General features: G+C 39.5%; 1 protein-coding gene across 1 annotated transcript; it reads right to left on the bottom strand.

Annotated features, from left to right (window-relative positions):
- Nucleotides 1-7,541: 7,541 nt before the first annotated feature.
- On the bottom strand, nucleotides 7,542-21,436 carry eefsec (eukaryotic elongation factor, selenocysteine-tRNA-specific). Its single transcript, XM_041783495.1, has 7 exons — nucleotides 20,620-21,436; nucleotides 18,082-18,289; nucleotides 17,857-17,953; nucleotides 15,673-15,837; nucleotides 13,697-14,329; nucleotides 11,694-11,850; nucleotides 7,542-8,344 (listed from the first exon to the last, which is right to left on the bottom strand). The coding sequence occupies exons 1-7, from the start codon at nucleotides 20,921-20,923 to the stop codon at nucleotides 8,169-8,171; spliced, it is 1,740 nt and encodes a 579-aa protein (XP_041639429.1). The 5' UTR covers nucleotides 20,924-21,436; the 3' UTR covers nucleotides 7,542-8,168.
- Between the last annotated feature and the right edge of the window lie 36 nt (nucleotides 21,437-21,472).

The raw sequence follows: 21,472 nt of genomic DNA, 5'->3' as shown, positions 1-21,472 counted from the left end.
TATAATGATAGAGCGACTCTCAGATAGAGAAGATGTTTTTGCCCTTCTCCCAACTGGCCTCAGCAGTTTCATCCACAGTTTATATACCACAGCAGTGTTTGCTTGTCAGTGTTTTTGTGGAGCTGGACATGCCTGCTGCCTCATTTTGTCTCTTCACTCTGATTGGCTTGTAATAAATATGAGAGACAGAACGTTTTTCCAATCACCGTGGGAAATGTTTTAAAAGTCCTGCCATTCCCAAAAGCTTTCTATGAGGGCTTTACCAGATGAATGTGAAAAATATCCAATAAAAATTTTGTTCACAGCAGAGATCTGACTTTTCTTCTCAAGGTTGAAGGCCCCAAGTCTGCAGCTCCTGCAAATTGATTTCTGGTGATATTTCTTTGGCAAAGAAAAATATTTAGCACATGGAGCTATTTATTTATGATCTTACAGATGTTAAAGTAAAATAATAAGTGGCTGTAGACACAGTCCTTACCTTATCTGTTTGATTATATCGGGATAAGAGCTTTAAATTAGCATGATTAGGAGCTGGAGCGGACAAAGGCCTGCCTCTCTGCTTGTTTCTACACTGTTTGAAAAGTTTGGTGGGCAAAATTTCCAAAATGAGGAATGGTATTTTAAGGTCTCTTTTCAAAACCAGTGGGTGTGGTTATTAGGATTAAGACCACGTTTTATAGACTATGGTATTTTCTCAAAGCCTTAAAGAATTAAGCATCTTTGAGCTTATGCTAAATGCTTTCCTAATGCTTTCAGTCCAGGATAAAGCGGTACAGTTAGCTACTAGCTGATGAACACAGTGATGACATTTTTCTAAGGAGCTAATAGAAACCAAAAAGAGTTAAAGCATTTTATAGCACTCATATTTATCAGGTGGATTTAAAGATGGTTGACTTTCTGCTTTCAAGTTCTCAATAAAATCTTCAGATTTGAAAACATGTATTGTGTTCCTGATTGCAACCCTGAAATCCTTGTTTACCATTAAACAAGTATTCTTAATAAATTAAAGGCTCAGTGGATTGAGAGTGATAACCACACAGACTGCTGGACTCATAAGGAAAGACTTAGGACAAGTTTCTTTGTTTATGAGCGTCATGTTTGAGGACTAATCTAAACATAACATCTACCTCTGGGTTGCAGCGAGCCAAATGGACTCCCCAAGGCTCCCTGAAGACATTTCATTAAATTGTATAACAAGCATGAAAATCCAAGAATAGTTGACATCCCTTTGACATCTTTTACAAGGTTACGCAGAGTGGAAGTGACTTTTCACATGACCCTACACATCACATGACCCCACCAGCAGCAATTTTGAATGAACCGACTGGACCCTGGGTTTCAAAACGATCCGCCCTGCAGCCTGACGTCCCTCAGCAGTAACACAATGCTGGAAAGGGAACAGCTTCAGGCCTTTCCTTCAGATTCATTACCATGTAGGTTTAACATAATTAGTGGGAACATTTTTGTGACTACACATGACCTCAAACCAACATCAGAAAGTTTCAAACTTGGTAAGACTAGCTAAAAGCTAAAGCATGGGGGGAAATGCTACAATTAAGAGAGAAAAGAGAGGACAAAATGTTGGTAGGTGGTGAATAGTTGAGTGCTTTCCAATAGTGCCATGCATTTCACTGTGGACATAACAAAAAGGAAATGAATGGTGTAACCCCACAACTGACACGTTCATTGCATGACATAGACATGTTTACTGAGCTAAACACTTTAACACTGTAATTTATATAAAAGGAAAAAAAATAATGCTTTAGAAATATTTTTCATTGGTAAGACTCTCTAAAATACCAAAAAGTTCTTAATCTTTTTCATTAAATTATTTCAGCCTCTGACTGCTTTCACTTTCCATTTCACTGCAAAAAGGCTGTTTTTCCAAACACTATGTCTGGGACATCAGCAGAGAACAGTTTGTCATGCTTCAAGGTGACGCTGCAGGTGATCTCTGACCTGGACGGCTGGACTCTGCTGAGCTCAGCTGATTGACATTAATTCTTTGTCCATCAGTCTCTGCCTTTTAACTGCCTGTCCCCTCGTCCTGAGGCACAGAGGAGGGAGACGAGAGGTGACAGTGGCAGTGAAACAGACTGCTGGTTTTGTTGGGTGTGAGTGTGTGTAGGTGTGTCAGGGTATGGAAGCAGTTTATCAATAGACTGCTTTATTGAGGTGCCAGCACTAATTTGCATGGGTTTTTTCCCTTTCTTTTCTTTTTTTTCTACGTAAATGAGACAGGAATAGATATGCAAAAAGCCCTGTGGTGATGGAGGAACAATGGCGGTCTTGAGAGCGATTCTTTCATTAAAGTGTACTGCATACCTCATGCAACTTCTTTTGTGGATGCATCAGCAATGGGAATCTATGACATGTTAAAGGAAACAGCAAATACTTGTGAATAGTAAGTAAACTAGCCAGGGGAGATGACTGTTAGTGGCCCCTTCAAGGAGGAACCTGTTGGAGTTTGAATTGTTGTTCAGCAAGCATTTAAAAAACAAAGTAATGAAACTGGAATTGAAAAAAATGGTGGTACCTTAACTTGCACAACCTTTTGAGGCAATCACTGCAATCAAGTCTCAGTGAGACTTCTGCACCTGTCCACAGGTATTTTAGCCCACTTTTAGTAAACTGCTCCAGCTGTCCCAGGTTTGAAGGGTGACTTCTCCAGACTGCATGTTTCAGCTCCTTCTACGGAAGTTCAATTGGACTTAGATCAGGGCTCATAGAAGGCCACTTCAGAATAGTCCAGTGTTTTGTTCTTAGCTATTCTTTGGTGTTTTGGCTCATTATCCTGTTGGAGGACCCATGACCTGTGACTGAGACAAAGCTCTCTGACACGGGGCAGCACATTTTGCTCCAGAATGCCTTGATAGTCCTGAGATTTTATTGTACCCTGCGCAGATTCAAGACACCCTGTGCCAGATGCAGCAAAGCAGCCCCAGAACATAACCAAGCCTCCTCCATGTTTCACGTAGGTTCAGTGTTTTTTTCTTTTTATGCTTCTTTTTTGCATCTGTGAACTTAGAGCTGATGTGACTTCCCAAAAAGCTCCAGTTTTGTCTCGTCTGTCAACAGGACTTTCTCCAAGAAGCTGTGTGGCTTGTCAGTATGCATTTTGGCAAATTTTGTCTTGCCTTTAATAATTTGCTTTAAAAAGTGGAGTCTTCCTTGGTCATTTTCCATTATGTCCACTATAGCTCAAACAGCGACAGATGGTGCGTTCTGACACTGATGTACCTACCTTGTCCTTGGAGTTCCCCACTCATCTCTTCAGAAGTTGCTCTGGGCTCTTTGGTTACTATTCACATTATCCATCTCTTCAATCTGTCAACAATTTTCCTCTTGCAGCCACATCCAGGGAGTTTGGCTTCAGTCCTGTGGACCTTAAACTTCTGAATAATATGTGCAACTGTAATCACGGGAACATCAAGCTGCTTGGAGATGGTCTTATAGCCTTTACCGTTAACATGCTTGTCTATCATTTTCTTTCTAATCTCCTGGGACAACTCTCTCTGTAGCTTTCTGTGGTCTATTTTCAGTGTGGTACACACCATGATACATAACAGCACATTGACTACTTTTCACCTTTTAAATAGCCAGACTGACTGATTACATGTTTGAAGACACCTGAGATGCTGTCCTGTCCTGTTCTGTGATCACAGGACACACCTCACTTAAGCATGTCCGTACGGTCAAATTATTTTACATTTTTTCTAGGGGTGCCATCAATTTTGTGCAGTTTCAATAGTTTGGTTTTTAAAATTACTGTGCTGAACCACAGTTCAAAAGCAAAGTCTGATCCTCATTAGTTACTTTCCAGTACATTTTTATTATAATTACTTTTGTCAGTTTCAAGCTATTGAGTGACCACCATGACTTTTTCTTTCTTTCCAACAATTTTGTTCACGTGTGTGCGTCATTCGTCTTAATATGTCATTCATGTTATATGCCGATAAGTGCAAGATATAAGATAAGATCAGATCAGATAAGATATTCCTTTATTAGTCCCACAAGGGGAAATTCCAATGATATTACCCTGCCATATAAGTCTTTGATGGCTTATATGAGCATATATGTGCTCTCTCTACAGTTCTTAGATGGTGTTCTCCCTCAGACCAGTGGGTTTTAAGGTTGGTGAATGAGGCTTCAAGTTCACAAACAAAAAAAACCTGACAACTTGAGAAGGAGCAATTACATGCCAAATTAATTCAGCTTTACTCATTTATTAGCAAAAAAGTAAGACATTAAATGCAGTTTTTAAAAATCAATAACTGGTGAACAATGAAATTAAAGTTTAATAGTAGGCCTATGTCTATGCTCAAAATTTAAAAAAACAACAAAAAAAACCCTAACTAAACAGCCAGAAAAAAAAAAAAAGACTTCCACAGCTGATGGGGGGTTGGGAGATAAGCAGCACCGGAAATGGAGAAGTCGCCTGAAAGAGGCTGCAGCAGTATTAATTAAACGATGCCCATTTTAATCAGAGCTAATTATATTGGCAGGCGGGGTTGAGAGGACTGACGGGGGCTGAGGGTGATTTTATCTGTGTGGTTGCTCATTAGAGCGGTGAAGCTGTCTCATATGGCTCCTGTCATCTAATAATCACAAATAAACATCATCTCTATCAGACGAAGGTGAAACAGTGATTATAGAACTAAGTTACATGTTAACATCTACATCCACTCATGAATGGAGCTGTTTGGATTTCAAAAAACAGAGAAAAAAAGGAAAATGCTACAGTTGCTGCTTCTGAGCAAAGAAAATCAGACAAAGAGACAGGAAAATAAAGGAGTGTAAGCCAGGAGTGTGTTTCAGTAGCATCAGCAGCCTAACCTCCTCCCCACTGGTTAAATTGTTAATTAATGTTGCAACCATTTATCAGTCAAACGGCTGCTAATTAGTCTTTTAAATCTCCTCTGCCTTCAACCACATTTTAAACTCTTCCTTGTCAATAACCCACAGCCTCCAAAACTCCCTCTCTCTTTTTCTTTCTTTTTCTGCCAGTTATCTCCCCTGATCACAGACTGTTTCCCATCTATAAACGTTTAGAAGCGCAGATGGTGACTGCTCAGCCTCTGGCTGACCCTAGGGGTCACTTGTAAAAAGACTGAGGGGAAATCTTCACAACTGTATTGTGAGAAATAAAGGAGGAAAATGTAGGGAGTTATAGTAATAAGCCAAAATAAACAGGAGGACATGATCACTGTCCTATGTCAGGTGTCTGTCCCTGTCCTGGCTCGGTGATGGTGTGATGAGCTGGGGCGAGAAAACACCCCCAGCTGCAGTCTTATAGCCTGTTTGTCTGTTTCCTCCTGCCACAATCAGCTCGAAAAGCCGATTATTCAGTCCACCCAAAACCTCTTCACCTAAGCTTGGAAAGGAAAGGCAGTGATTCTCTCAAACACACACATGCACGACAGGATTAGCATGCATGTTAAAACACAGTGAGGGAAACACAGTACACACACTCTCCCGCGTCGTATTAGTGAAGGAGGATCTTTATCAAGACGAGAAGGATGAAAATAATCATCTTCTAAACACGACATGCTGGCAAATTGATTCAGTGTTTACAATTATATTAAAGCATGATGCAGTTTGTTTGTTTAATTAGGATTCAATGCAAGACAATGATCACTTTCAGCTAATTTATGGTAGTTTGCACGCCTTTATTGCTTTACTTATGATTACATAACAGATAAGGATGCTGACTAGATATTAGATATGGATCTGAGTAATATGAAGCCTCCTAGACTGTTTTGCATGGCTGACAAGAAAAATAAAAAATTCATACACACATTAAAGAAAAGAGTTTGGGGAAACATTTATGAACCTAAAAGATGCACTCCAGTAATAAGGAGGTGTCAAAGCAGCAACGGATGGAGAAAAAGATCCAAAATAAAAGCTAAAACAGTGAAGAGAATGATAGAGGAGGTGGAGCAAGGAGGAGAAATTGGAGAGACAAAGGGGAACAAAGCGACAGATTTTATTTTTTTTCTTTTCCTGTCTGGTTTTCTATAAGAGGAACGAGGGGAGATAAGACTAAAAGGACTGTCACTCAGAGGAACAATCCTTCCAGTGTCCCCTCCTGCTCCTCCTCCTCCCTCCCTTTCTCCCTCTCCCATTTCCACAGATTCCTGCTGAGATAGAGTCGCTGTTCGCAGGGACAGTTTGCTGACATCATCTGCTTCGTAGTGAGCGCCCTGCACTCTAAGAGCCCAGCCCCAAAACACAACACTGCTGTGACAGGACGGACATACACAGACACAGAGAAATGTAGCTGTTCAGCCTCTCTGGTCATCAATGGGGAGTGGTGAATAAAATCAATCACATACAGTCTGAATATTTTTGCACTGTCCTTCTGTTTTTGTTTTTTTTATTATTATTATTATTATGTTTCTAACTTAAGCCTTAAAATGTCACATCGAGTGTAGGTAAGTTGCATCACATGGGATATAAAATTTATAAAATTTGGTTTGAAAATAGCACTCATCCTCTTCCATCATGTTTAAATATTCCACTTTTTCAATAGTTTAGATCACAACTAGGTTGGTACTGGTTGGGCAGAGTACCCGAATGGGTTGCTCTTATCCCTAGATAAACATGAGAAGCTTAGCAGTTAGCATGTCGTAAGAAAAGCACAGTGTAGCAGGGTTTTAACAAGAGATTTGAGTTAAAGTTTTATGTTGGCTGTTGAGGGTTATACTCATATATACTCAACTGAAGTGACAAGTAACCACATTAACACGATATTAATCTGCAAAAACGGAAAAATGGCTGATGGAGCTAGCTGCTAACTTAAGCTACACTCTACTAGCACAATGACCCTGTGATGAATTTGAATGTTTTCTAAGGATTCTATTCTTTTTAGACTAGCCGGTTAAATGCAATTTAGATGACCAGTTAGTTGGATGGGGAAATAGATGCCTGGGAACATCCTTAATTTAATAACTAAGCATGGTTAAAACATACATTAGACTGTTATTTCTAACTTTAATACACTGAAGTTGAGGTATATCAGTCAACCTTACATTCTTCTGTATGTGGCCCTCAGTAAAAGAAGTCTGGACACCCCTGTCATTATTGCTCTTCTTTAGATACTGTAATAAGACTCAGTGAGGAGTTTCAAACTGTATGCTGTAGCAGGGCTAGTTAGGGTTGTTAGTTAAAGCTCTACTCATATATATTTGGTTTAGGGCAAAGTGTGACCTCACAACAACTTAAGGAGGAAATTGATGTCTGAGTTGTAGCGGAAACCAGAGAGAAGCACCAGTTGGTCACGTTGTGCTAGCATATTTGGATACAGTTTTCCTTTAACTATTCATAAACTGCAACTTGCATTAAAAATGCTATATTTTGCAGAATGCATTTCTATATTGCATTTTGAACAAAAGGGAAAGGTTTGGTTGTTATTGTAATGCACACAACTTTTCTGCAACTAATTTGGGATACATTTGTTGCTTCCATTGATACTATAATCATCATGTATACATGAAGTTCACTGCCAAAGATCATACAAAAATGGCCACATATATTTCCAGTATGTTTTTCGTTTTATTTATCTTTTTGAAAACATAATTCAATCAAACGACCTCCCAGCTGTAATTACCATCCAGGTTACATTTAGCTCCAGTAACTGAAAGCAGATTCATTAATGAATTAATAAATGAAAGAATTTTTAATGACTGAGCCAAAGCAAAGAAAATGCCATCCTAAACATCAGAACTTGACCTTCATACCAGCTAAATAAAACAGATAAAAATTTAAGCTTTGTATTTCCATGATGTTCATTGATGTTATATGTTGAATAAAAGAGAAATAAATCTTCCCAGCATGTCAAATGAATTGATTCAGAGTAAAAAGGGAGAACAAAAGAACTGTTTTTAAAGACAACTTAAATGAGGGACAGAGTAGCAGCTTATGATGGAGCAAACTGGATTAAGTTTATCTCTATACAAGACAGATAAAACAATCATTGTTTCATTTGCGTTCAGCATTCCACAATCAGTGCATTTCAGCAGACTGTCTCTATCCCCAGAAGAAGAGGCTGATGGGAAAAAAAGCAATCACACTCCTGATACCAAGGCCTGTATCTCCTTTTACCTCCACAGGACCTCTGACTCTGCTCTCTGTGACACAGTTTCAGGCTGAAGTGGACACAGTGAAGGTCAAGACTGAACCATCTTTTTGTGGGGATCAAAGATGTACCGTTTAAAATGCAACTGAATGCTAACAGGCTGAGAATCCGTTTTAGGCTCGTCATCATTTCCACCTTTCCCCCCACCTTTTCCTTTCTTCTTGGAGGTGGAGGATAACAGCTGCTTGGTTTCTGGAAGAAGACCCTCTGAAGAAAAGATAAACAATCAGGGTAAATTAAAGAGTTTATATGTAAATGACATACAAAAACAGGAAGAAACTGTTCCCCTTATGTAACAAATCTAGATCATTTTATGTTACACTACACTCAGTGTGCAGGTCAACCTAATCATGTCATTATAGGTGTATCTGATGCATGATAGAGATCTTCTCTTCACTGTTATGTGTGCAGTAGATGCTGGAGCCTGTTTAGTGTGCTGACCTTAAGATCAACTGACGCCTCCATCCTCCTGATGTAACTGATGAAAATGTGCAGAGAACCAGGTCTGGGTTTCTCCTCACATGGCTGTCCCCTATATCTGCTTAGATGCACCCTTGTCATTCTTCCTCACTCAGGCCTCATTTGTAGTCAGTGAGATCTCAGCGAGAGATCGCTGAGCTGCTGCTCGATGCTCCTCATGCATGCTCTAAAAATTCTTCTATGCCATCGTATCTAACCCCTAGTCTTTTTGCATGCATATGTTTTGCTTATGTGCAAGGTAAGAAAATGTTCTGGGTTCATTGCTTTTCACGCACGGCTGTCTGACCTTGCGTACAAACGGCGCCAGCATTCTTCTTGTTATCGTTCTACCAATGTGAGGGTTATTATGGTTCCAGTGCCGCCAGAAATCTCATCTTGTTATCTATGATCGGCTGAGAATGTCTGTTTACTGGCACAAAACACGCCCAAACCTAAATGTTTCTGTTCACATTTAAGTGACACATCAGAGTAGCAGTTTTACTCATACGCTCTCAAATACATACTCAACTTTACATCATATTAAAATATATCTTAAAAAAAAAAAACATTTTTTCTGAAGTAGATGTATGGACTTTAAGGAAGAAGGACCAAATATCAGGACAACTTCCAGTAAAGCATTTAGACTGGTGTCGCTGCACAGTTTATCAGACAGGACTCAAAATCCTCACATAATACTACGCACTAAATATGAGAACAAAGTTATTGATAAAAATAAGAACAAGTTCAGTAGCTGAGATCAAAACAACAAAAGGTTGGTTTAACGGCAGCTCAATGAGTCACATTTTCATCATTATAGCAACATGAGCTTTTGAAATAAACACATAAAAAGTCTGAATTTTTCACATTAAATTACAAAAGCTAACAACAGAGTTCCTACATGTTTTTAAAAGTCAAAATTAAGACTTTTTAAGACCTTTTAAAGACATCAACTGAGAAAAATTAAAACTACTTTTTGCACTATAAACCATCAAAAATCAAAGGCATGAGATTGCTTGGTTCACCGGACGAACACTGACAACACTATCAATATGCTGTATTGTGATATTTATCATTACAATTCTTGCAGGTGTGCTGAGCTGACTCTGATCATTTTTAAAAGCAGATTAATACTTTTGTTCAGGCAAGACCTGTTAAAATAAGGGTCAGCTGCAAGGATTTTTAAGTGGGGTAACCTGTCAGCACAGATTAGAACAGAACTGGTGTTTCACAACCAGTGTTGGGGGTAACGCTTTACAAAGTAAACCGTTAGAGTACTCAGATTACTTTTTTGGAGTAACGAGCAACGTAACACGTTAGTTTTACAATTCAAGTAATCCCATTATCAGTTACATTTTCATAAAAGTAATCCGTTACTGAAAGAAAAATCCCAAAATTCCTCTCTCTTTCGTCTTCCTCATATTCAAGCCTAATCTAAAAATTGCCATCCTAGTTCAAATAGACCTTTTTGTGATCATAAATTCAATGCTAATATTACTCATACTTAAGCCTACAGTACTCACTGCATATACTTGTATGTGGCATAATTTCCCTTACTTTTGCATAATGCAATATATACATCTTTAGAAAAAAGTCAGGAACAAGACAACAGTTTTTTTTATATTTCATGGAGCATACTTTTCTTTGATATATCCAAAAACAGCCAACAGATTACAAAGCAACTGAAATAATTGTTAGTTGCAGTCCTAAAAAAGGTATGAACAGTAGGCAGGAACTACTGATAAGAATCAGTGCCAGTAATGTCTGCAAAAAAGCAGGTACCCCTTTTTCTTATCTATGTATACATAAGATGGAGAGAATAAATCTTTTTGAGGACAAAGGATTAAAGAGAAATTCAGTGAAAAGGGAAAGGAAACAAAGCTGAGGATGCTGGCGAACAGCAACAAGAAATGTATGACAAGGATTAGAAATCACAGGGTATCTAATAAAGAGTATGCCAACAAAGAGGAAAATATCACCATACAGCAATTCTGCGATTACTGTTTTACTGCAAGACATTCATATAATGGATGGATTATCCAAAAACTGGATAATAGAGATCCCTCTTAAAATATAAAATGCAGGGCTTAATGTGCTTAATCACTTCAATATTGTGTCAGTTTGATCTTATTCCTACCAACTTGTTCATTTTCTGTTCATGTTATCTTCCACCAATTTTATAATATGAGGGGTCATGAAGTATTAATGCATGGTGTCGAACTAACAAGGAAAGATGATTAGAGCACCATTTTTATCATAATGCCAACATTTGGAGAAAGGAATTGAATAATGTTTGACATGAGTCAGAATAACTGTGTATAGTGTTGAATCATTATTGTGTCCCACCCTGGACTGGTCATTTCAATTCTGTTTTCTTGTAAATAATTAGTTCAAAGCAACTTTAGAGTTTTGCAATAAGCAGCAGGAATTTTTTTCCATCATGCAAGCAGAGGAAAAGGGTAAAAAAGGCTGAACTGTAACAAGATGAAGGAAGATTAAAGTTTAAAATGTCAACACTAAAGAACAGATATATCTAAACCAACCATGACATTGACACACTTGTATTGATAGTTTTGAAAGAGGCCCTACTTGTATAGTTGTCCTACCCGCCATCTGACCCACACCTTATCAGCAGAACAGCGCTGTATTTGCGCGGTGCCTGCAGGGAGACTCACATGAACACTAGCCTGTCTATTTAATGTTCATGCATGAAGATGTGAGTGTTAGTGCGTGTGAGACTTTTTCTGGGGTATGCGTGAGTGAGGCGCTGAAGAGGATGTAGGTGAGGTTCTCTTTCTAAATGTTTTTGTTTTCTCTTCCCTCCCGGTGAGGAGCAGCGGGTTCAGAGCAACAGAAGGTAAAATAAACACCGAGCAGACTTCCCCCGGAACACAGGCGATCCCCTGAGGAATCATGGGAATGTGGATCAGGATGTCGGGCCTACCACTCTTACCGCATCCTAAAAACTATCCACGAATCCCCAAAATCCCAGAAAAAGATAAAGAAAGGGCTCTGGATGTGTTAAAAAAAGGTGACTTGGCCTTCATTAGATAGTGTTGATGTGACAGGTGGGGTTATCCTCACCTCAGGTAACACTTACCTTGTATGCGAATCTTGAATTTCCCACTTTGTCCAAACCCAGCCTCGATAACGCCAGTCTCCCCTGTCGACAACATGACTTTTAACCCGACGAAGAGCTGGAGGTTGGTCTCTTTCTTGAAGAGGTTGCGTCCAATCACTGTGTAATCATCAGTCACCTGTAAAAAAGAACAGAAGAGAGCCTAATGAGCAACAGCATTTAAGGAAGTCTTAAAATTATGACACAGCTAAACTAAGCTGTGAGGTTGTCCAAAACAATACAATATCTGCTTCAATAAGCATCAAAGCCTACAGAAAAACTTCTAACCCAAAACTGCCAGAAGCAAAAGAAATAAAAACAAGAAATTAACTACTTCAGTGTGCAACAGACTTCTATTTTTGTTGCTGAGATGCTGTGGGATGAAACAGGCAGCGGTACTGTTTAATTTTTTCTAGAACTGTATCAAAGTTTAGAGTGCTGGCAATGTGACAACCCCTGCAAGCATGTGATCTGGTTTGGACAAAATATCAAAGCTGCTGTGATTTCATTTTGTCATTAAGGAAAGGTGACAAAAAAGAGGAGCTGATGCTTCATCCTCATCAGCAGGCACCACTCGCCACATTCTTCCAGACTCACCGCCTGGTTGTCTCTTCCTTTCTTCTCTTTCATCCTCCTGCACATTTTATGTTATATTTGTTTGTATTTCTATCTTATCACCCATCGTTAAGTTGATCTTAACCCACCGCTAATCTGATCACAGGAGGGCACCGCTCTGTCTCCTACTCATCCCCCTCACCGTCGGCTCTTCCTCTCCCTTCTGCCTCACCCTCATTCATTCTTGAACATTTGACCTCGACGTCCCTCAAGCGTGACTGATGCGCTGATAAAAAAAAAACAGTTGCTGTACACGTCCGGCAGACCATATGAATTGTGGCTGGATGAGGCAGTCATATCTCAAAAATGCCAGTAATGTGTTCTTTTGCTAAAAGGAATTTCGAAGACTCGAATCATAACTCCCTCTCTGCGAGACATATGAGCGACAAATGTTAACGTCACTTGACCACGGTGTGACCTCTCACACACACTAGTGCGCTCCTGAGTCAGTCAGTGGAGCTGTCAACAGCCTGAGGTGCTAACAGCAGGATAGTTAGCTCACACACTTCACCTCTGACATGAATCTGACCCTGAAAAAGTGTGCAAACTAGAGCTGTCATGACTCCAAAATTTTAAACTTTGTTATGATTCTAAAAAAAGATCAAATTTAAGTGATCTCTCAGTCAAACTACGACAGAAGTCCTAAAATCTGACTTTTCTTTACAGCTTTGTTACTTTTTGACACTATCAATCACTGAGCTAACAGAGATTGTATTGTTTTAATACAGCCAAAAGTAACTATACAGCACAGCTTGACAAGGAACCACTAAGAACATCTTCAGTCTGATGTTGTTGGCTTTTTAAGAATTTTTAAAACACGCTGAATTAAAAAAGAAAAAGTTAAAATTGGAAAAGATGACCTGCAAATTAGTTATAATTGTATCTTGGGAATTAAGACGGGGGTAACAGCAATAAGACCCCAACAAACATCTAAACATCATGTGGAACTGACACTGAAACTGAGAGAAGCAATGTATGAGTCAGGTGAACTCCAGCAGTCATGTGGGTATTCCTGTGCTGCTCATGTGTGTCCAAACAGTGCCAGCATCTGACAACTAGACGAGGATAGTGGCGTCAGCCAGCCACCCACGTACACCTCTGTGTCACAGCACATGCTAAGGTATGCAAACCCAGCCATGCCTCAAACACAACGTGCCTGGGTTGCATACGCATGCTTGTTTGTGCGGACGTGCCTGTTTATGAATATACAATAGGGGCTGTGTCTGTCTGAGTGGCACGCTCCAGTGCCAGCAGCAATGAGAAACATCCAAGAATAGGAGTAGAGTCAGGAGGAGTATGCAATTGTGGTAAGGGCAAGGTTAAGAAGGATAAGACATTTTTAGTTGCACTATTAAGTTGTTTCTGCTCACCCTTTCCACTTGTCCCTCTTTCTGTTTGGTCTTGTAGATGCGCAGACAAGGCAGGGCTGTCTCAGCATAGCCTTTATCCTCAAACCCCTGAAGCAGAATGCCCTGGAAGGCTAACCTGCATGCATTGGCGTGGATGTCCGTGTCCAACTTAGAGCCAATCACCAGGCAGAGAGAAGGGCATGTGACTGGCCGCTCGAACTCCAGTAAGGCCCACTGCTCCGGGTCAGGTCCTGAACTTCCTTCTCTCTGACCGCTGACGTACTCATCCTGGTACAAGTACTCCCTATCAAAGGTGAAGGGTGTCTCCAGTGAGCAGGGCTGTGATGGAGGTGGTTTACTCTCTGAGGCCTCCAGAGGTGGCAGGCCAAAGAAAGAGACCCTTGCCATGACCGTCTCATGGCCCATCGTGATGTGGAACTTGGCTCGGGTGGCAAGAGAACCCTTGAAGTAGCTGATCTTCCGCACAGAGATGACCGCAGCATAGAGGGTGCGCAGAGATCCTGGGGTGCACACCACACCTCGCTCTAACAGTTTAGGGTCAAACTGTGTCACACACACACCCACACGGTCACCCTGCATGGCCCCCGACACCGGCTTCCGAAACATCTGCACTGATTTTATCTTCTTGGTCACCTGGAGTCAGAACAAGATAAAAAAAGAGGGAACAAAGAGAAATATTTATACTATTTTGTATCTATGCATCACATTTAAAACATCACAAAAGCATCATGTTAAACATTTTAAGCAAAAATGTAGTTTTAATTCAAAATCTCTAAAATTAAGTAATAAAATACAATAAATGTTGAAAAATATTCCTTGTGTGACATTTTATGACATACTACTTTTTCTTCTCCATAAAATGTGCCCATAGAATCTTATATTTCCCTGAGATGCCCTTCTTTTGTCAAGATCCTTTTAAATATACTATAAATTAATTTCTTTTTCAAATGAAAAGAAGGCGAGAAAAATATTTTCTACTGTCTAATCATTTTTTTTTTTTACTGTGAAAAAAAAAGTGATAAAAAAGAAAAGCTGGATCATTTTAAAAATTGCATTTGTAATTCTGTGTGAATCACCGATCACTAAAGCCATGCACATACCTAAGTATGGAAGTCCTAATTAGACATACATGCATACATCTTAAATGACTTTACTTTCCTGTGATAAAGACTATGTTTCAGTTGTTTTGTCCAGATCTTGACTTTATAATCACTCTATCTTCAGAGAAAAATACTGATTTCCCCTGATAAGTTAATTTTTCAGGAGAAATAAACTCAATCACTATCACAGGGAAATGGAGCACAATAACATGCACAGTATGGCACAGAAGTGTAAAATCTTCCGAAGGTAAGCCTATTCAACGTGCAAAACAAATTTGTTGAACCTTTTCGATATCAAATGTAGAAGAGCTATTTGTCACAATATTGCATTTGCCCTTTAGTTTATCTTAAAACAACCTATTGACAATAAGATTTGACTCACATCTCAAAACAAATAATCTGTAAAGCTGATAACCTCTCTACATCTACATTATTCTGTTTGAAGATCTTCAAACTACAGTGTGTCTGAGGTATTTTCGCTTTTACTCTCCATAAACTAAAACAACAGTTAATGTGCAGACTAAAGTCCTTTTAAAAAATAAATAAATTAAAAAAAAGGTAAATTAACTATTTGCTGCCACCAAGAGGTGAACAGCATAACTGCAGGCTAATCCTGCTGAGCCTGGCTGAACATGTGCATCTGGTCTAAATTACCGACTCTGATGCTGCCAGTCGACGTCCCCATCCCCTCATCCGCCCCTCACATTATACTGACACATCCTCTGAACCCAGCCGGTCATTCCTCCCTCTGTCTGCCCACTTCCACTCAACTTCTGAACTTCCTAAACTCTGCGGTTTGTGTGAAAGAATTTCCAACACTGGTATGGTGCTGGCTTGTAAATATGAAAGATTCAGAACTCGTGTTTTGGAGCGTACCTTTAGTGCCGGGATTTCCAAAGTGTCATTGATAGCCAGGGAGCCCTGCAGAATGGTTCCAGTCATGACCGTCCCCTGGCCACGGATGGAGAAGCAGTGGTCCACCGCCATCAGGAGGTCACCTCCAGGGTCTCTCTTAGGGAGGTATGTCTGTTTCTTCAGAAGCTGAGACAGACCACCAAAAGCACAAGAAACGACTTACATTTTACACACACAACAGAAAACTGTGATCATATTTTGGTTAGATTGCATTTCAGAAATAATCAAACAGGGAAAAAAGAGAAGACCACATGCTGGTTTACATTAAAAAGTTGTTTAGTCTGACTTTGCAGTCACCTCGCAAACACTGTCTGACACACAGTATCATCCAAGTTTTAAGTTCACTGCCACCACTTTATGCATGCTTTTTAGAGCTTGACTAGAGTATGGCCTGACCAAATCAGTAAAACTTATACTGGAAAATTGTAAATACTTTATCATTCTTTGAATAATTCAAAACATAAAGAAATTAAATATAAAAAGTGAATGAAAGTTCTTAAACTTTCTATTTTCTGTTCAATACCTTGTTTTCAAATTATACAATATCCATAATTTTAATGATGACATAAAAAAAAAAATACTGACACTTTTAAATAAACTACTATTTCATAAAACAGGTACTTAAGAGACAAGTTCTTTCAGAAAGTATTTGGACTTCCTTCACTTTTCTAAATTTTGTTATGTTACAGTCTGATGCTATAATCATAAAACACCCTTTTTTCTCTCATTCATCTATATTCAGTACCCTCCTATGACAAAGTGGAAAAACAAAATTTTAATTTTTTTTTTTTTTTACAAATTTATCAAAAAATTTTAAAAAGAAATATCACATTGACATAAGTACTCAGATCCCTTGCAAAACACTTGAAATTTAGCTTAGGTGCTTCCCATCTCTCTTGATCTTTAGAGAGGTGTTTCTATGTCTTGACTGGGGTCCACCTGTGATCAAATTGAGCTGATGGATATGATTTGGAAAGGCACACACTTCCGTATAGAAGGCCTAACTGCTGCACCCACAATGCGTATCAGAGCAAAAACCAAACTATGACGTCAACTGAACTGCCTGCAGAGCTCAGAGACAGCATTGTCGCAACTTGGCTTTCATGTGGAGTTTTTTGCAAACTCCAAGTGGAGCAAAATATGTTTTGCAGTGAGGCTTTCATCTAGCCACTCTGCCATTGTGTCCAGATTGCTGAGGGAATGCAGTGATGGTTTTCCTTCTGGAACTTTGTCCCATCTCCACACAGGATCTCTGGAGTTTGGTCAAGGTAACCATCAAGTTTTCCTCAGTGCATAACACATGAAAGCCCACTTGGAGTTTGCAAAAAACTCCATATGAAAGCCAAACGGGACTACGTCAGCTTGGGTTTGCTCTGATATGCATTGTCAGCTGCGAGACCTTCTATAGAGAGGTGTTTGTCTTTCCAAATCAACCACAGTTGGACTCTAGTCAAGGTGTACAGAGCATCACAGCAAAGATCCAGAGAGATGGTGGGAACCTGAGCCAAATTTCAAGTGTTTTTGCAAGGGATCTAAATACTTCTGTCAATGTGATTTTACAGTTTTTTATTTTTAAGAAATTTGCAAACATTTCTAAAATTCTTTTTCTACTTTGTCATTATGGGTACTGAGTGTAGATTCATGGGAATAAAAATGAATGTAAAACTGCAGAATTAGGCTGCAACATAAAAAAATGTAAACAAGTGAAGGGGGTCTGAATACTTTCTGTATGCACTGTATGTCAGTCTTGATCTCAAAAAATAAAAGAGGATCTAAGGCGTCCAATTGTATCCATGTATGCAGCCCCACATGACCAAACTAGCAGAACTTAGTATACATTAAGTATCTTGCACAATACCTGCTCTACTGTTTGCAGCTCCCTCATTGCCCCTTTAGTTCAATTTTTTTAACCTTACATATTCTTTAAATATTTTTTCTACTCTGTATTACTTCCTTGAAAGTAGAAGTACAGCTGTACGACTGCTTGTAGTAGCCATAAACTTAATTCTCACTGATACATTTTTGGTTGAACAAACACAAATATCTCATTGCTTTTTAGTTTAGTTTTCTGTGGAGAGTTTAAATGAGAAATTGTGTGCTCTTTTGACTCAAGTAATATAAGGAGGTCAATAAAGTGTCCTTTACCTCTATTAACTCTGTTACTCCCTGTGGCTCCTCAGTGTCAGGAGCTTCAGGGCCCCCGGGCTTTGCTGCCACAGAAATCACTGGACAGTCTTTGAATCTGGCCAAGAAAAAAAAACATATAACATTATTATTAGATCAAAGATCCACATAATTTAAATAGAAATCAAATTGACACCTTGTCTGGGTCTTCATTTAACAGTCACTACCTCTGTGTACAATTCTGACCTGGTGCTCTCCAGTGTTTTGTGCAGCCTCTTGGTCATTTTCTCAATGGCACTCTGTCTCTTGTTTGGCGGAAGGAGGTCAACTTTGTTCAGGACCACCACCATGCGAGGGCAGGTCAGCTCTCCTATCAGCAGGCACTCAGCAGTCTGAGTCTGCACACCCTTCACCACATCCACCACCAGCATCATCAGATCAATGATTTGGGCTCCTGGAGGAACAAAATCAAACAATAATCAATAAGATGTCAGATATTACTGATACATAGGAAAAGTCCCAAACATTACAAAGAAAGTCAAGACTTTTTCAGTGAAACTGCAGAACGATGTAAAAACAGTGAGTACAGACTATGAAGCTGACAACAGCAATACAAACAGGAACAGACCCAGACACCCAAAAATAACAGAACAAGAAGAGAAATTCGAGGAGGGGTACACAAAAGCATAAAGAGAGAAAAGGCTAGAGGGGCTGAAACTAGAGCTACAGCTCACTTGGTTGTCTTTCCTTCCCCTCTTTACTTTCTCTGACTTTGGCTGTCTCTCTTTCCTGTGCTCCCCTCTTTTCTCTCCTTCTATTTGGCTCCTTCTCTTTCCTGTACGCTCCCCACTTGGGACAGGAGGGGAAGTTTAATACATACCCTGATCCCAATACTTTCCTTCCTCCCTAATCTACAGCATGTGCCACCCCACTGGCTCCTAGGTTTCATTTTCCACAGGGTTACATTACACAGCAGGTTTTAGGGTTTTAATGCTGTGGGTCTCACTAATAATAACTTAACGAAATTCTTTTTTCTATGTCACTCTTTAGTTTAAAAACATGGATTTTGGCTCTTATTTCTCCTTTTAGTTACAAGTAAATATAGAGAGGTTGATTCGGCTGCTCATGAGGTTAGAGCACCATCTGTTGGATAATTCTGATTTGTGCACGATAACAGGGGCAAGGAAAGCAGCATTCTATGTGGCTCTGGCTACATCATTTACTCAACATACGACACAGATTTAGGACATCTTTAGATTTTGTGTTAGTAATGGCAGGTTATAGTCTCAGTGATTTAATTCTGAATGGGTCAAAAACAAAAACATACCAAACGCCATGGATTTACAAGAGACTATGAACAAGACCACTGTAAACTAACTAACTAACTAAACCAACTGTATCTATGACTTTTCTTTTTTGCTGTGGATTATGTAAAAAAAACTGCTGTTTTACCAGCATGTAGTTCATCATTCATTTTTGGCACCTACCTCTTTGACAGTTATTTTGGACATTAAAACTAGGTAGAAATAACCAATCTTGTCAATGATGGCCTTGTTTGTTTCTGTCCGTCATCAGGAGGTGTCAATATTAATTTGATCTTGATTCGACCTGCTTAAAAACTCCTCATAGGAGCTTTAAGCACAGGATATATTTTTAATAAGTCACATTAGGCATCTTTATACAGCATTAAAAAGTGTTTAATACAAACTGAGCAACCTGAATTTATTATAATTATTAATTATGCAATCTGCAATCTTCATAATGAATTGAGTGATAACAAGTTTATTAAGTGGAAATACAATTCTGCAATAATTGAAAGATCCTGTGGTGAACTTTTGAAATGTCGAGTAGCGTCTCCTGTCGACAAAGCAGTACCTCTTATCTCTGATAATCTTGTCCTCAACTACAAGTTTAAGTAGTTTATTTTCTTTTTTCTTCGTTTCTAAAATGCCAAATTTAACAGTCAACAAGAATCTTTGCCATTGAAAATTCAAACACAGGCTGTTTTTGCAGCCTGTTACCAACTTATCCCTCTTATTTAGTTGATTTGTGTTTATAGATAATAAACAGACATATTCATTTTAGTTTGTTTCATAAGCAGTCCATAACAGGAGCTTTAATGCCTGGTTACAACACATGTTTTACTCAATGGCTATTAGACACCAAACGTCATTTATCCTGAACATTTTAACATGCACTGTCATCGGTGGTGTATTGGTCACTGCAGATGTGGTGGATTTTTTTTTTGCGACCCACCCAGCAGAGGATCAACGGCTTGTGCTGGACTAACACAAGCCACCTAAAAACAGGCCATCTGAATTTGCACATCAGTACTACACGTCTCCTCTTTCCAGCTGTAAGAAGTATTAAATTATGACAAGGAAAACAACCTGAGACAAAGTAGTGCAACCCACTCTATTTACATCAGTGAACCATTAAAGGAAATTAGGAGGACTAGCCAATGTAGAGGCAGAGTAAGGCAAGTTCCTTCTCCATCCTAGGGAATAAAAATGTGGCATACCACTGCATGATGTGCATCAGATGGGACAAGGAGTGGGTAAATACTTCTTATATCTGTGTATAGCCTGCTCTACACCACTGTCTGTCATCATTGTAGCTGAGTAATGCTGTGTTGGATATAACATAGAATGATGTATTGCTTGTGTTTGCTGAAAACTACATAGTGAGGGTTTTAAACAATCGCATGTTAATGTTGGGGGTGTCAGTCCTAGGCATCATTAAGACATCTAGCCTCTAGCCAGCACAGTTTCTGGTACTACAAACCTCCAATTATGGTCCGAATAAGAGAGGCGTGCCCCGGACAGTCCACCAGGGTGAACTGTAGGCTGTCATAGGGCTGCTTCCCCTCGCTGTCCCGCAGGTGATCGGGAAGGTCCACGGTGAAGGAGGAGAAGCCGAGGTCCAGTGTGATGCCTCTCTCCCGGGACTGTGGGTTTTTGTCAAAGGCAGCCGTAGAGGCAGTGCTGCTCAGCGCCCTGGCAAGCGATGTTTTGCCACTGTCGACATGTCCGAGCACCCCAACGTTGAAGTTTAGAGTTCTGGTACGACTATCAGCAGACTCTGTCATTTTGACAGCGGTTCACGTACTAAGTAAACGGGCGTTTGTTTTCTTTTTTTTTTTTTTTTTTTACTGTGACATGAACCTTGAACTCAGCTCCAACGGAAAGATAGCACGGTGTTACTCATGTCCACAATCTTTGGCTCGCTGACATACATTTAGTAAAGCTAACCCCTTCGTTAAACAGTTTTCTAACTTTCCAGAAGCTTACCAACACTGAAAACTTTAAGTAAGATTTTAACGTTTCTTCAGCGTGTAAGCAGTTGAGTCTTCTCTGGTGTCAGTGCTCTCAATCCTCAGTACAACATGCTAAAGCGAAAGATGTTCCCAGTCGGTAACACAATAAATGATTCGCCAAAATGCTTCGTTGGTTTAACACGGCTATAATACGTTGATTGACATACGAGAATCAGCAGGTCGTTCACTCTGAAAATACTTGTAACTCTTCATTACACTTCGACAAGTTTCTAGCCGTTTCTACTACGACAAAGCAACTGAAACACAGACGGAAGAGAACCTTCATGGGCGGGATTTAATGAAAATGATTGACAGGCGGTT

The sequence above is a fragment of the Cheilinus undulatus genome, linkage group 3 (genome assembly GCF_018320785.1).
Source record: "Cheilinus undulatus linkage group 3, ASM1832078v1, whole genome shotgun sequence".
Classification (NCBI taxonomy): Eukaryota; Metazoa; Chordata; class Actinopteri; order Labriformes; family Labridae; genus Cheilinus; species Cheilinus undulatus.
The sequence above is the reverse complement of the archived record's forward strand: the minus strand, read 5'-3'. Positions and strand labels throughout refer to the sequence as shown.

What these genes read in the sequence shown, in the direction of transcription:
- eefsec (XM_041783495.1), bottom strand. Translation starts at nt 20,923, where the DNA reads ATGACAGAGTCTGCTGATAGTCGTACCAGAACTCTAAACTTCAACGTT. An exon ending in TATTCGGACCATAATTGGAG is followed by an intron (nt 18,290 to 20,619) that starts GTTTGTAGTACC and finishes TTGTTCCTCCAG; the next exon opens with GAGCCCAAATCATTGATCTG. An exon ending in TGGAAATCCCGGCACTAAAG is followed by an intron (nt 14,330 to 15,672) that starts GTACGCTCCAAA and finishes TTCTGACTCCAG; the next exon opens with GTGACCAAGAAGATAAAATC.